The 17124-nt window shown below is 40.3% G+C and overlaps 1 protein-coding gene across 2 annotated transcripts in view; it reads left to right on the forward strand.

Moving 5' to 3' along the window:
* LOC101640242 (integrin subunit beta 3 binding protein) overlaps positions 1-17124 on the forward strand; it is a 67051-nt gene that overhangs the window by 4321 nt on the left and 45606 nt on the right. For both annotated transcript variants that reach the window (XR_006680244.1, XM_045292166.1), the window contains exon 2: positions 8261-8300. Coding sequence is in view for 1 of the 2 variants with exons in the window: in XM_045292166.1 (XP_045148101.1) it covers positions 8261-8300 (40 nt within the window). In the remaining variant the exon portion in view is untranslated. The remainder of the gene's footprint in view (positions 1-8260; positions 8301-17124) is intronic.

Below are 17124 nucleotides of genomic sequence, written 5' to 3' on the forward strand. Positions count from 1 at the left end.
AGGTACTTGTTTTATTAGGAAGAGCCCCCAGGGCTTAGTTGTTACTGGTTGGGCTGCTAATGTCAGAAACCCACAGGACACTTACACCCTGCCCCACAGGGTCATTGTGAGTTGGACTGGACTTGATGGCAACTCATAGGGTTGCTATACATTGGAATTGTTTCCCTGGCAGTGGATTTCGGTTAGTTTGGCTATATTTCAAGCACCATGGTAGGTGAATTTTTTTTTAAAGATCATTTTATTGGGGGTTCTTACAGCCCTTATAACACTCCATACATCAATTGTATCAAGCATATTTGTACATATGGTGCCATCATTATTCTAAATATTTACATTCTATTTGAGCCCCTGGTATCAGCTCCTCTTTTTTCTCTCCCTCCCCCGCTTCTATCCCCATGACCCCTTGATAAATTAAGAATTATTATTATTTTCGTATCTTACACTGCCCACTGTCTCCTTTCGCCCACGTTACTGTTGTTTGACCCCCTGGGGAGGGGAGGGAAGAATTATGCATCGATCATTGTAGTCCCCACCACGTTCTTTTACATGCAATCCAGTCTCTCAGATTACTTGCTTGTACAGCTTGAGCAAGTATGTGAAATGATACAACCCTGATTTTAAGCCAAACAGTCCCTTTTTCTACTTTGTTTTGTTTTTATCCACCTGCAGATAGCATAAGCACAATGTAGTGTTCTGGAATTCCCATTGTTCTCAATGTTATCCATAGGGTAACCTTAGAAAATAATATAGCTAAGTCTACATACAGAGAGAGCAAATATGAGTGAGTACCCCTGCCCCCCCCCCACCACCAAAAAAAAAAGAACTCAACTGGGTGGAGCTTTCATAGTATGCATTTTTCCTGCTAGGTGAGCATTGAGCGACTTGCTCTGAGTGCACTCAGTGGCATTAACTTGGAAGGTTCTCTCTGGTCACAGTGAATTTTTTCATAAAAGCAGTTTCACTAGGACCTCCTTTTTGTGGTGGCTGATTTAAAAGAACAGCATGCAGCTTTGAAATTTTGTTTCCTGCTAAGGAAAAATGCTGCAGAAACTTGTGATGTTGAACACAGCTTACAAGGACAGCGCTATGGGAAAAACTCAAGTGTATGAGTGGTTTTCTCATTTCAAAGCTGGTAAAATGTCAATTGATAACGATCCTTGTGCTGGACGTCTGGCAACTTCCCAAATGGATGAACACACCTGCTCATGCAGCCATTTGTATGCCAGTTTTTGGCAAAAAACAGCATGCCTCTCTTGCCCCGTATACCTGACTCACCTGACCTCATTCCATGCAACTTGTTTTTGTTCCCACAAATGCAGAGGGATATGAAAGAACAGTAATTTGACGACCTAGAAGAAGTGAAGTAAAAAGTGAGTGCTGTCAGCCATCCACAGTTGAATTTAAAAAAATGTTTCCAAGAATAGAATCACAGATTTGACAAATGTATCAAGTGTAATGAAGAGTACTTTGAAGGTGACAAGGCTGTTTTATTTAAAAAATTTAGATAGATAGCTTTGAAAAAATTCCAGTTTTGGGGGGATACCCCATACTCCCTTGTATAACGACTAAGAACCAAACTCTACCATCGATTTCTGACTCGTAGGGACTCATAGTAACCTTACAGGACAGAGTAAAACTGCCCCTTTGGATGAGACTGGACATCTTTACAAGGTGGGGGAGGGAACATTAGAACTGATTGTGATGATGTACATACAACTCTTTCAAAGCGATTTGACTATGAAAATGTATGATATGTGAATATTATAACAAGAAAACTACAAAAAAAAACCGAAAGAAATCATAGTTGACTCATGGTTACCATGGGTGAAGGAGGAAGAGTTTTTGCTAAGGGGGCATTGGGTTTATGTTAATGGTGGTGGAATAATTTGGAAAAGGATATCAGTAATTTTTTTCATTGCCCTTCTACTTTTCCAAGCATGATGTCCCTTTCTGGGGACTGGTCCCTCCTGATAGCATGTCCAAAGTATGTGAGACAGTCTCAACATCCTTAATTCTAAGGAGCATTCTGGCTGTACCTCTTTGAAAACAGATTTGTTTGTTCTCCTGGCAGTCCATGGTACTTTCAATATTATTTGCCAGCATCATAATTCAAAAACATCAATTCATCTTTGGTCCAACTTTCATATTTATAAAATATGTACTTTCTCTGAAAATTAAGTATTAATATTAAGGCAATATTTTGTTAGCATCAGTTAATATAAAGTTGCTGTGAGTCAGTATCAGCTTGATGGAGTGAATTTGGATTGGGTTTTGGATCAGTTAATATCAGGCTGGGTTTGTGCCCTTCTAAAAAATAGCATTGGATCTTAACAATTTATAAATAAATGTTTAAAATACTGTACTGTGTAACCTTAGGTTTTGAATTCCACTTTTGAATTGCTGTGAAATGCCAGAGCATCTCATACTCTGAATATGGTATCATATATCAAACAAACAAACTCACTGCCATCAAGTCTCCCAACTCTAGCAACCCACAAAACAGAGTGGAACTGCCCGTGAGTTTCCAAGGTCAGTCTTTATGGGAGCAGAAAACCTCGTATTTCTCCCTCGGAACAGCTGGTGTGTTCAAACTGTTGACATTGTGGTTAGTAACCCATTTTGTAACCCACTATGCCATCAGGGCTCAAATCTATTCCAAAATTAAATATAAAAACTTTCATTTGCCAATATAGATTATCTGACACTTTTATTTGTTCATACATCTGTTATCTTCTTGCTTCATTGAAAAATCACATTAAATTGATTTCAAGTGGATTTCTAAGAGATTAAAGTAATTCTTTAAACAAATGTAATTAGTTTCAAAATAATATTTTATGATAGGCTAACATACACATAGGGTAGTGAAATTAGTGAGCCCTTTTAAATTGTACTTTTGTATTTTTAATGTTCAGTAATATTCTTAGATTGTCTACTCTTTCAGTTCTTCTCAGTTATTAGTAAATCAAGTCAGGGAGTGCTAGTCATTTCTTATTATTGACTGTATTTTTGTGCAAATGTGCACAGGGTACATTTTTTACAAATCGTTTTATTGGGGTCTCATACAACTCTTATCATACTCCATACATCCATTGTGTCAAGCACATTTGTACATTTGTTGCCATCATTTTGAAAACATTTTCTTTCTACTTGAGCCCTTGGGATCAGGCTCCTCATTTCATTCCCTCCCTCCCCCATCCTCCCTCACTCATGAACCCTTGATAATTTATAAATTATTATTATTTTTTCTGTCTTAAACTGACCGATGTCTCCCTTCAGCCACTTTTCTGTAGTCCATCCCCCAGGGAAGGGGTTATATGTAGGTTATTGTGATCATTTCCCCCCATTCTCTCCCCACCTTTCCCTTACCCTCCTGGTATGGCTACTCTCATTATTGATCCTTAGGGGTTTATCTGTCCTGGATTTTCTGTGTTTCCAGCTCTTCTTCGTGCCAGTATAGTCTAGCCAGATTTGTAAGGTAGAATTAGGGTCATGATCGTTGGGGGGAGGAAGCATTAAAGAACTAGAGGCAAGTTGTATGTTTCATTGGTGCTATACTGCACCCTGACTGGCTTGTGTCCTCCCCATGACCCTTCTCTAAGGGGATGTCCAGTTGCCTACAGATGGGCTTTGGCTCTCCACTCCACATTCCCCCTCATTCACAATGATACAATTTTTTGTTCTTTCATGCCTGATACCTTATCCCATCAACACCTTGTGATCACACAGGCTGGTGTGCTTCTTCCATGTGGGTTTTGTTGTGTCTCAGCTAGATGGCCACTTGTTTATCTTCAAGCCTAAGACCCCAGATACTATATCTTTTGATAGCCGGGCACCATTACCTTTCTTCACCAGATTTGCTTATGCACCCACTTTGTCTTCAGCGATTATGTTGGAAAGGTGAGCATCATGGAATGCCAGGTTAATAGAACAAAGTTCTTGCATTGAGGGAGTACTTGAGTAGAGGCCCAATGTCCATCTACCTTATACTAAAGCTATAAATATATGTTCATAGATCTATTCACCCATCATATATAACTATATTTACCTATGTACATGCTTTTATTTAGACATCTATAAATGCCCTTTGCCTCCTAGTTCTTTCCTTTATTTCCTTTTGTCCCACTATCATGTTCAGCCTTCATTTGGCCATACTAGGCCTTCTACACCCTCCTCGCTATCAATTTTAGATCACTTGTTGTTCCCTTGTCCCTGGGGTTGTTAACACCCACTTCCTTTCTCCCGCCTCCCTCTCTCCCATGTCCCCCCAAACGTTGGTCCTGTTGTTTTCTCCTCCAGATTGTTTATCCCACTTATTTTATGTAGACAGAACTTCAGAGATAATAATATGCACAAAAAACAAGACTGAGCAAAACTAAGCAACAAAAGAAAACAAAACAACAACCAAATAAACCAATGACCAAAAAAAAAGAAAAGCCTGTAAATAGTTCAAGGTCTGTTTGTTTTCCAGTTGAGTCTGATGGGGTGCCATGCCCTGGCCCCAAAGTCTATTTTTGGTACTCCCTGGGACTTCATTGATCTGCTCCCCTTGCTGTTCTGTTGCAAGCCCTTAGTGTTTTTTCTCGGTGTGGTGGGGTTAGATCGGGTGCAATTCCCACACTGTGTCTCCAGTGTTGTCCCCCATAGCACTATGGGTCAGTGAAGGACGTGTCTCACAGTGGGGCCAACCCTATGGTCCTCTCTGCATTGGCTGTTCTGAGCAGGAAGATTGTCCTCAGGGCTTGGTGGGCCAGGATGTGATGCACTCTCTCTTCCTTCCCCTTCATTTGCTCCTCTGTGCTCTGATCAGATATGTCCCTCTCCCCAAGCTTTGGGTGGGGAGGGGGGGTGTCTGCATAGTTGGGATTGGGGCCAGTCCTTCAGATCTTTCTATTGGTTCCCTGCTTCATGCAGGTATGTTGCATTCACCTCTTGGAGAACCGGGTTGAAGTCTGGTCCCTCTTTCCCTGTGGAGATATAAACAATACCCTCCCCTTGGGTGGATTAGTGCCTGCACAGGGTAGGTACATTTTTGCATACTTTACAACCCCATGCAAGCTTTCTTCATAAGCATGCTATCTCTTTTTTTTTTCCACATTGATGATTTCCAATTTCACTTCTTCCATTGAGAATTTAATATAAAAAAAATGTTCATCTTGGTGCCTGTAGATGTGGAGATTTGCATCCTGGTGCAGGCTGCTTCCAGGATGGCCAGCCCCACTCAGGTGAGTGAGGCCAGCACATTGCAGCCATGTGGTTTGGGCTATTTCACTCTCTTACCCATGTGGACAAAGCAGGATAGATGCTCCAGGATGGACTAGAGAGCCACGGGTACAAAGAGGTCTTGGTTCCTTTGTTCAAATGAGATGTAACCCCCTGCTGTCCTGGGGTCCCAAAGTGCTGGGATACTGCATGCCTACACCCACACCACGCTGCTGCCCAGCTTCTCATTGAGCCAGCACCTCCAGACCCAGGTGTACGTGGACAACAGCCACTACCTACCACTGGAATCCATTTGTGCTGGATTGTGGCAGCCCTGGACACAACCTTGCACCCACCCCATGCCCGGCTGCACAACAGTGTACCTGGACACAGATTGGCAGCCAGAGACTCCATCACTCATAGACCTGGCTGCAAAGGCAGTTTCTGTTGCACCTTCTGTTACTACTGTATGCTACCAAACTCAATTCATGCCTTCTGGACCTTCTACCAGAGATTCCCAAACTTACTTGACCTAGCTCCTTTTCAGAAAGAAACAAAAATTGTGGGGGGAGGTTAGACCCTTGCAGACATCTTCCTTGAGGGTGAGCAGTTGCCAGACTGTAGTGTCGCCGCCCCCCCCCCCAACCTGGGGACAATGGATTACTTCTCCCTAAGGCTTGCAGCCATTAGTTTGGTTCCTGTAGATGGGATTTACACCCTACTTCTAATGGTTTTTATGGAGATCCAGAGAACCCATCAAACCCGCTTGCTTCGGGACATCCCAAGTTAAGCTGCCATCCTGAATCTAGGATCTGCCCATCTTGCCACACGTATACCCCCAATCCCTCCTCTTCCTATTGCGTGGATGCCCCTAGATCACCCCCTCCCACTACTGTATATTACCTATAGCACAACCCTTTCCTGTGACATATGTCTTCACCTGTAATTAGGGGGCTTGCATGTCCTCAGAGACTATAAAAGCCTTGGTCAGCAGCATTAAAGATCGGCTCTCTCCACGTGGACCACCAAGGTACCATGAAATGTGTCTGACTCCATTATTTTAATATCTCTTATCTCTCTTGCTTTCTATGACTTTACTATTATCTTTACTTATTATCGCTGTACAATTGCGCCTACCAGACCACAATGATGTGCTCGGGGCTGGCTTCCCCTTGCAAAAAATGTTTAATGCCTCCTTCAACAATTAAAAGCTTTTACACTATAGCCCCTAGTCCAGGATAAGATATCTGCTTTTGCTGCCCCCTGCGTTCTTTCAGCGCCCACCAGGGGGTTATATCACTCACTTTGGGAAACATTAGCTTAACTTTTATTATACGAATATGATCAAAATGTGCATTTTCAGACCTGGAGCAGTGTGACTAAGAGTAAATTCACCTGAGAAATGCCACTAGAGAAGCACACGTAGGCATGCTGTGCCAGAATATTTTGGACATAATCGCGTCATTTCCACCAGTTACGGGTGTGTGAGCATTACTTACATGGGTGCACTATTTTCTGAAAAGTATAGCATGTGATTTTTTTTCTATAATACAATTTTGGCAGGGCCTTATAATCTAGTTATCTGCTGATTGAGGTAACTTAGTTTCTGTGTCTCAGGGATTAGGGAAGTACTTTGAATGCTGTGTTTGTCACAGGGAAAATGAGTTTTAATTCATATTGACCTTTCTTTCCTTTGAGCATTTAGTCTGAATTTGGTAAAATGTTGATGACTGCTCTTTAGGAAACAGCTGTACGAAATAAAGTATTATAAATATTCCGCTTTCCTTTCTAAGCATTGTCACCAACAGCTGGCCCTCCAGCTTAGCAGAACAGATTTTGCACACAGAGAGGCTGGCATGTTTCTGAAGCAGTTTAGTGAGGGTGACAAAAAATAGTTTCTTATGGGTTGGGGACTGATAAAGTCATGGAGCATCTGTTCCTCGGTGAAGTCTTAGTCTGGTAGTACTGAATCATGTTTAAAGCTAGAATAATGTGCAAAACTTGTTCTCACCTTGCTCATACCCTACCTTTATTTCAACACTCACTGCAATATTTTTGCAAATAATAATGCACTTTCAACATCTCCACTGAAGGTATGTGAATTGTGCTGTTATGTATAATTTTTATTAATGGCATTTAAAACAATAAACATATTAATTATTGCTATGATGTTTTAATGCAGTAACTTCCATCTGAATTGTATGATAATCCATATAAATGAAACCACATCTACAGACAGGGTATGTGCCACTTAACATTGATAGCATTTGCTATGAAGTGTGATTTGGACACTGTATGACTGTCACATTAAAGCGTAATGAGAGCCTGCCTCTGGTTTTTCTCATCACTGTTGCTGCTCCTGGAGCTGTTGGCGGAAGCTGGGAGTAGGGCAGCGGCAGGTAGGGCAGAGCGAGATGAGTGAGGAGGGAGTTGGCATTGCCCAGCCTGGTCCGCTATTCCAACTGGCCACACATGCCCAGAGATAGGTCCTCCGCCTCATTTGCCTATATCTCACCCATGCTGCAAAAGTCGAGTTTGGCAACTTTAAAACTACTCACTCACTGCCATCAAGCCATTGCCGACTCATAGCGACCCTCCAGGAGAGGGTAGAACTGCCCCTGTGAGTTTCCGAGACTAACTATGGGAACAGAAAGCCTGAGCGGCTGGTGATTTTGACCTGACATCACATTGGGCTGTGTTGCGAAAGGTTAAAGCCACTAGGGGAAATAATAAACAAAAGGAGAACAGCTGTCCCTTAAAAAAAAACCAAAAACCTTCTGGGACCACTGACTCGTATGTAACTGGATTTTGACTGATGGGCATTAAGGGATGTGTACCTGTGTAGAAAAGTGACCCATTTAAATAATGATTCCATTGTGAAATATGTTATTATAAGTAAACGTTCTTTGTCATGAATAATTGCTTTCTTCTTAGGGTATTCTATTTTAATAAATGATGTAAAATTTAGTTGGTAATAGAAATTTTGTTTGTAGGTCTTATTCTTAAACATTTGGTTACTTTAGCATGTCAAACCTAAGATTTCTTTCAACGTGTTTTGCAGTGTTAAAAGATCACTGAAATTAGAAGATCTGATAGAAAATGTAAGTACTTAAGAATTTGGGATTGCATGATAAGATTATGTTTTTAATTTTAAACTACTGATTTACCTGACTTAACAAAAAATGAATGTGGTACAGTTGTGATTGAGACATTAATTTTTCGAATGGCAGGGTGGGGGTGGAGGTTATGTATATGTGTATGAATCAAGTGAATCGATTGCATGAAAGTTTTTGTCCAGCTTTAGGTGTTTATAAGAAGAAAGTTATTTAGAAACTTCAATGAAATAATTCAGAAATTAATTCACTCTTGGTAGAAAGAGTCTGCCACTAAAATGTCTGAGAAACCATATAGAATAATGATAATGTTTTCATCTGCATACTGTAATCTACTAAATTGAAATAAAACACTAATTGTTTTTATATAAAAATGCAATTCTATTTCTCAGCTATGCTGGCATGATTAAGCAATAATATACTAACACTAAAATTTTCATCTTGGTTATCACAATAGAAATAAAACTGTACTGTTCTAATTATTTTTGTTATAAATTTAGTCAAACCACAAACACAATGCCAGCTATCATGACATATGCTAATCTGTTTTCTTTTCATTTGAACTGTGGGTCTGAGTGCAAACTCCAATTATGTCCCAGTAACCTTGAACGGATATAAATTGGTAAGAAAGCAGATTAAAACAAATAGCCAGTCCATGAATGAGCTCCTATGCTATCCCCTATGATAATGGCAGTTTAAGAAATGAGTTTTAGTTGGAATTTGTTTTTGGAAGACACAGTGGTATTTAACAACGTGGAAATTTACCATTTAAAACATTTCCTTGATGCTTTTAAAGAAAGTTTAAACAAAGGTGGCAAAATACTGCAATGACACTAAAAAAATAATTAGCAGTGTAATTAGCAATTTAGAGTTCCATTATCCAACTGTACAGAATGCAGCTGTGACTGTAATTCTGCATCTGTTTCTTTGGTCAGAATGGTATTTTGGTAGGTGAGTAGTCCAGCTGAAATGAAATACTGTTCTTCCCTGCCCCAAAGCTGTTCTTTGGGAGCTGGTAACATTGTTTGAATGAAAAGAATGGCTATCAGAATTTATCCTCTTCAAGGAGTACAATTGTCATCATGGCAACCTTTCTATTTTTCTTCAGATGAGGATGTGTCTGGGTGCTAATGCCACAGCTAAGATCCTGTATTAGAACAATATATTGTTATTTTTGGCCCAGTTCTGTGTCTTTAAACCAGTTGACTTCACACCACATGGCTAAAAGCAAGTTTGTAGCATCCTAGCATGGACTTTGCTTGACTGTTTCTATTTCCTGACCTGTTCCACATACTCTCAGCTTGTGTACTCTTGCCTCCCATTTGCATACAGCTCTTTATTAAGACAGCTTTTCTTCTATTCTGGTGCTATATCTCCATGTCTCTTCTTGACCTCATTTATACTTTCACTCATTCCGGTAGCAACTTTGCTCAGAGGTTCCTTCAAAATGTCATAATGGGCTTAATTAAAATCAGTATCCAAACAAGATTTTTGTCATGTATTGATTTTTTGTCTCTTTGGTCTTTTGTGCATCCAGAGGTACCTTCTGCCTCCTTGTCTCAATCTTTTACTTACATTTCATTTGTTTAAGAAAAAACAAAATTGGGCCCATTTGTTTTATAAGCATATTCCACATTCTGCATATTGTTGTTTTAAAATCACTCCACTATTTTTAACCCTGGTAGCACTGTCAAGTAAGCAATGTACTGCTAACCTCAAGGTCACTAGTTTAAATTTACCCACCACTATGAGGAAGAAAGATGAGGCTCTCTGCCCCCATAAAGATTTGGAAACCTCACATAAGGTGCCGTGAGTTGCTGTGATAGGGTTTGTGTCAGCCTGGCTGGGCCAGGTGTCTCCATGGTTTGATAGTGAAGACCTAGAAATTCCCCCATGATGTGACCCGACACAATGTAATCACCTCCATTATGGATTCTGTTGCTGGTGCTGCTGTTAGGAGCCGTTGAGTCACAGAGACTTTTGTGTACAACAGAATGAAGCACCGCAAGTCCTGCACCATCTGCACAATTGTTCTCCGTGTGTTTAAGCCCTTGTTGCAGACACTGTGTTTGACTGCGGACTTCCTCTTTCTCTGTTCCTCCACTTTACCGAGCATGATGCCCTCTCCAGGGGCAGGGCTCACCTGGTAACATAACCAAACCACATGAGATGAAGTCTTGCCATCCTTGCCTGAAGGAGGATTCTGGTTATACTTCTTCCAAAACAATTTTTTTTGGTTCTTTTGGCAGTTCACCGTATCCTTTTCCAGCACACAATTCAAATGCATGGGTTTTTCTTCAGTCTTATCTATTCCGTCTCCAATTTTCATATGCATCTGAGGTGATTGAAAATACAGTGGCTTAAGTCAGGTATACCTCACTCAGTGCTCAAAGTAACATCATTGCTTTTCAACATTTTAAAGTGGTCTTGTACAGTAGATTTACCCATTGCAATGTGCAGTTTGATCTCTTGAACTTACCTACGAGCAATTGAAGGCCTGTTTCACAGTTGACCCCTAGCCTCATTTTAGCTGTTGATACTTAGCTTCTCTGACAGCCCTTCCTGTAGATACAGCCAATTTGATTACTGTGCAATCTATCTGGAGACATCCACAAGTATAATTACCTTTTGAAAGGTATTAGCAATGAAGATGTCATTATTCTTACAAAATCCTCTCATGCAATATTCAGCTTCATTTCTATATTTTCCAACTATCCATCCTTCCTCTTTTTTCCAACTTTTGCATTCTAGTTGCCAATAGGTATCCTTGCATGTTTGATTAATTTCATGCTGAAGACGTTGGGGAAAGTCTTCAATTTCTTCATCACTAGCTTTAGTAGTTGGTGTATAAATTTGAATAATAATTCTATTGACTGAATTTCCTTGCATGCAGATAGATATTATCCTATCCCAGGCAGTACTGTACTTCAAGATAGATCTTGAATGTCCTTTTTGAAGATAAATGCAATGCCATGCCTCTTGAGTCTGTTATTCCCAGCATAATAAACCATGTGATTTTCTGAATCAAAAATGGCCAATACCAGTCCATTTTAGCTCACTGGCACTAAAGGTATCGATCGTTATGTGTTCTCTTTCATTTTTGAAACTTCCAATTTTCCTAGATTCATACTTTGTACATTCTACGTTCCATTTATTAATTGATGTTGGTAGCTGTTTCTTCCCATTCTGAGTTTGGCCCCAGCGGCAAAGAAAGCAGCTCTTCCTGAGTCATATTTTGAGTGCTTCAGACCTGCAGAGCTCATCTTCTAGCACAATCGCTGATCGTGTTCTACTGCTATTTGGGATACTTCCATACTTGACAGTGTGCTGCTGTTCGTGAGGTTTTCAGTGGCTAATTTCTCTGTTGTGGAGAGCCTATTCATTCTTTGTTCTTTGAAATCTGTTCACTTTGGGATTCCCTGCTGGTATATGAAATACCAGTGATAAAGCTCCTAGCATCACAGCAATAGTACAAGCCACGACAGTGTGGCACACTGACAGACGTGTAGTGGATGGGATCTGCTATGAGCAGTCAATCGCTTGTAAGAAGATTAAGGTGGGATGCAATACCCTTACTCAAATCACACTCCCGATCCAATCAATTGAAATGATGTTTCCTTGGGAATGTGGCCTGCTTCCAATATAAGTGGGTACTGTGGAAAAGCTTACTTTGCTTTTTGCTGAATTAGGATTCTACATCTGTGTTGTCCTCCCACTACCGTCTGCCTGTCCTGGGAACTATTGGCACTTTGGATTCATTTGCCCCTGCAACCCCTGCTGTAATTTTCCTGCCTATCTTGGATTACTCCTTGCAGCTTCTTGAGTCAGGAAAGGCACCCAACCTACTAATCCATCTTATCTACTTGGAAGTTGCCTGGATTTGGACCTTGCCAGCTTTTACAAATTTTGAGCCATTTGCTTGACATAAATTTCATACGTATATACATACATACATTTCCATGGTTTTGCTTTATTAGAGAACCCAATCTAAGACATTTGGAAACAACTTGATAGCTATGGGTGGGTAGTTAGAGATACAGCTGTACTGCATTTTATTTTAAATTTGGGAAAGAATGCTTCAAGTGTGGACTTGCTGTTGTGCCACTTCAAAGCAGCACCAAATGGTATATGTACTGATCATTTGGTTCAACTGCTAACAACCCGATCCATCCATTTTGAAATTCCTCATCAGGTTAGCTTTCAGTAACCATTAGTGATCATTTCTTCAATCTGGTCTTTCCCTACAGATTCCTACAGTTGTAACACTTGTCTGTTTTTAATCTGCACTTTGGCATAGTCTTCCCCTTTGACCACCTCTCCTTGCCAACCCAGAGCAGTTCACCAGGTCTGTGATCACAGATCTCCAGCCCTTGATGAGCTTCTTAAAGGTGAACTCCACTGTCTCACCCTCTTTCAGGCTCTGGAAGCTCTGACTATGCAGTTTATTTTAGTATGCCAAGGGACTGCTTGTAGGCAATTAAGAATAGGAAGCTGAACTCCTTTCACACATTGAACCACTGAACAGATGCCAGCATCCTGGAGCCGCTGCTGCTCCTCGGCTGCCCACACCGTATCCTCCAGCACCTTTTGTCGCCTTAGCAGTCACTGACTTGCTACTAAGTCAATTCCAGCTCATAACAACTCTATAGGACTGAGTAGAACTGTTAGGTTGGATTTCTAAGGTTGTAAATCTTTATTGGAGCAGACAGCCTCAGCTTCCATGGAGCCACTGAGGGGTTCATACCATCAACTTTGCAGTTAGCAGCCCAATGCTTATCCCACTGGTTACTCGCCGTGGCATAGTGACTTACAGATGACCTACCTGTTGGGTGTGAAGCTTATGGTTTATCAGCTGAACCCTTGCAATATATATACTCAGGTGACTGTGGGATCCAGCCCATGATCGAACCGGCCCAGGGACCGATGTGTAATTAAAGAAAAGAAGACAGAAATGGGTGCTGGGGACTCAACTCCCAGCTTGGGAGAAGAGTCTTGAGTTTATTTAACAGTGAGTTTTTATACCTCTTGAGGCATGTTAGCTTCTCGTTAATCATATACACCTAACAAATGGGCAATTTACAAATGGTATTCCAAGCATTCAGAGGAAGCACAAAGCATACAGGAGGAGCAAACGGTTTTAAGATAAGTGTCTGCAAGAAAACAACTTAATCTACATGTTCCTGAGGAACAGATGTGCTGTGGAGAAACTTCCTTCCTTGAATTAGTACTTGCGGCACCCACCTCCCCCCTGGTCTCAAAGACTATGGAGTTGTGCCTCTACACTCGGGCTGCCATGCCAAAGCCTTGTAGTCGTAAGTGCTGGGAGACCACGTGTACCTTCTTCCAGGTCCTCAGTCAAACAGCTGTTTGCCCAAAGAAAGTCTGGAGGCAAAGGTTGGCTCAGAAAAGAGGCTGCTATATCTTTCTCAGCTTTTTATATCTTCTTTATGTAATGTCCTTCTTTGTCTCTAGTAATCTGTTTTTTAAAGCCTATTTTGTCTGATATTAGTAAAGCTCCTCCTGATTTTTGGAAAACTGCTTGCATGGCGGGGAGCCCTGGTGGCATAGTGTTTATGTGTTACACTGCTGACCACTCACCATAGGACTTACAACTCCAGTAGAGTTAGTCTCGGAAACTAACGGGCAGTTCTACCCTGTCCTGTAGGGTCATTACGAGTTAGCATCGACTTGATGGCAGTGAAGTGTTTTGGGGTTTGGTTTGGTTTGCATGAAATATAATTGAATTGTTTTACTTCCAACCTATTTGTCTTTTAACCTATTTAAATCTTGTAAGTAACATATAGTTGTATCATGTTTTTTTCTAATCCATTCTGTAATTTCTGCCTTCTAATCAAAGGACTGGTTTTGTTTACACTTAAATAATTACTGATAAGGGAAATTTTCTGGCTTTTGTTATTTGGTTTCTATGTGTTCTGTCTTTGTGTGTTTGTGTTTTGTCTTTTGTAGTTCAATTCTTAAATTACTACATTCTTTGGTGTTAAAAGACATTTTCTAGTGTACATTTTACTTCTGTTACTTCTTTCATTATACATTTTGAGTTATATTCTTAGTTGTTGCCATGGGACTTTCAATTAACATCTGAATTTATAGCAATCTAATTCATATTAACCTCAAACTATTTCAACAATATAGAAACCTTTTGCGCTTATCTACCTCCTACCCACCTTTATGCTTTTATTTTCATAAATTGCATCTTTAGAACTCTATGCTTATCAACTTAAATTATAATTATTTTATGCAGTATTTTTTAAAATCAGATATAAAAACAAGAGGGGGAGTTGGTTACAAGCAGAAAATGCACTTATACTGTCAAATGACCTTTCCTTTTAAGCTAAAGGTTTCATATAGCATTTCTTGTGTGTCAGGTCTCTTACTCATGAGCTGTCTTAGTTTTGTTTTGTTTTGAATCTAGCGTGTCTTTAATTGTTTCTTCAGTCTTTAGTGATAGTTTTGCCAGTTAGGAGCATTCGGCCTGTACATCTTGTAAGACATCAAGGATGTAGTCAGCAAAATCCAAATTGGAAAACTCATATTCTTCAAGGTAATTGGAATGAACAGATACGCTACTGCCTAATAAAAAGGTCTTTCTAATGAGATTTAATAAAGAGATCTTTTTTAACTCTCTTGACTAGGAGTAATTGTACATTTTATCTATGTGTATATACCTTGACGATAGCTTCTTTTGAACCCTTTGTCTAGGCAGCCCTTTATCAATTTTAGCAGCATATCTCTTATCTAATTCAAAAAGGGCACAGCTGAAAAGCTGGTAATTTAATCCTTAGGTCATATCCTATCTTCTGCATGGAAAACCTAATGATATGAGACATGTTTTTTTTTAAATATTTAAGTAGTAAATCCTTTATTTAGATCATAAGACATGCTTCAGTATATACTCTGTACTTTTTCAGTGTGATTTCTCCTTTAACATAATTCACAGGTTTAGAAACTGGAAGAGTTTATATAAATCTGTATACAAGGGAGTGGCCAACACCATTCTTTTATGATCTGTTGTCATAGCCCAAACTAGTAATTTAATCCAGCAGCAATAGCTGGTGGACACCTTTGACTAACACTATCAGGCAGAAATCTAAACTCTGGCAACTTTCTAAAAGAGATAGAACATAGAAGAGAACTATATACAGTCAACAAATAATATATCCTTCCTGTTATATTACATTCAGGCTCAACATTTTATGGTGCTGGGGGTTATGCCTTCCACTGCTAACGATTACAAGATCTTCAGTTCAAACTTACCAACCCAGTGCCTAACCTACAGTCCCACCAGGGCTCCTTGGGCTAATGGTCTCCCAAGCTCACATCAATTCTGACTCATAGCACCCTATAGGACAGAGTAGACCTGTCCTTCTGGGCTTCTGAGGCCATGCCTCTTCTGTATAGGAGTAGAAAGCCCATCTTTCTCCTGTAGAGCAGCTGGAGCTTTCCAACTGTTGACCTTGTGGTTAGCAGCCCAATGCATGACCACTACACCACCAGGGCTCCTGGGCTAATGATAGGAGGTACGCATTGAAATAATGACCATAGAAGAATGTGTCTTCCCTCAGAATTGCCCTGGACTATGTGCCACAGACTCTATTGGTTAAAGCAAGAAAACTGTCCCAGCTTTCTTAAAAGCGCTGTGGTTTTTAACCCATTGGCCAATGTGAGTGCTATAAGAGCAAGACTCAATACTGTGTGTGTGTGTGTGTGTGTGTGTGTGTGTGTGTGTGTGTGTGTGTTTGGTGAAAGTTTATACAGCATGTTAGTTTCCTGTTGGACATCTCTACACAAATGGCTCAGTGACAGTATTTACATTGTTCACAATGTGTGAACATTCTCTTTAATTCCATCTTGGTTAGTCCATTCCCAATATTCTAGTTACCGTGTTATACACACACTTCTCATCTTTCCTTTAGAATACTGCATATACTTGTATATAAGCTGAGTTTTTCAGCACATTTTTAATTCAGTGCTTGTGGTAAAATTAGGTGCCCTGCCTGATATTCAGGTGGGCTTATACTCGAGTATATACTGTAAGTGTTAACCTTTTGGTCTCATACAGATGGTTTTTTTAGTAGAACACTGTTCTTAACAGGGCAATCACTACTAACAAGTCAGTGCTAACTCATAGCAAGCATATCAGACATTCTAGAACTCCCCCATGGGTTTCCAAGACTATAACTCTTTATGAGAGTAGAAAACCTCATTTTTCTCTGGTTCTTTCTCCAGGTACTATCCTTGATTTTGTGGGCCACTCAATTTCACAAAAAGATGACCTAGGGGTATAGTTTGGGTTCAAGATGGAAAATGTCTCAACAGAATAGTCTCTGGACCTCCTCTGGTTCAACCAGTTCAGTTAAGACTAGAACCCTTTATGAGTCACACTCGTTGGTGTGTTTTTTTATCCTGTTCCAAATAGACTCTATTCTTAATAAGTTGAGAGACGAAGTTGAAGGGAAGGATTAACTTAAATTTACGCATTTGAAATGATGGTTGGTACTGTGTTTTTTTTAAAAATTGATTTATTAGGGGCTCATACAACTCTTATCACAATCCACACACACATCAATTGTGTAAAGCACATTTGTACATTCATTGCCCTAGTCATTCTCAAAACATTTGCTCTCCACTTAAGCCCCCGGCATCAGGTCCTCATTTTTCCCCTCCCTCCCCGTTCCCCCTCCCTCTTGAGCCCTTGATAATTTATAAATTAATATTTTGTTATATCTTGCTCTGCCCGATGTCTCCCTTCACCCACTTTTCTGTTGTCCGACCCCCAGGGAGGAGGTCACAT

The sequence above is a fragment of the Echinops telfairi genome, unplaced genomic scaffold (genome assembly GCF_000313985.2).
Source record: "Echinops telfairi isolate 266 unplaced genomic scaffold, ASM31398v2 ScPeMD7_443;HRSCAF=831, whole genome shotgun sequence".
Lineage (NCBI taxonomy): Eukaryota > Metazoa > Chordata > Mammalia > Afrosoricida > Tenrecidae > Echinops > Echinops telfairi.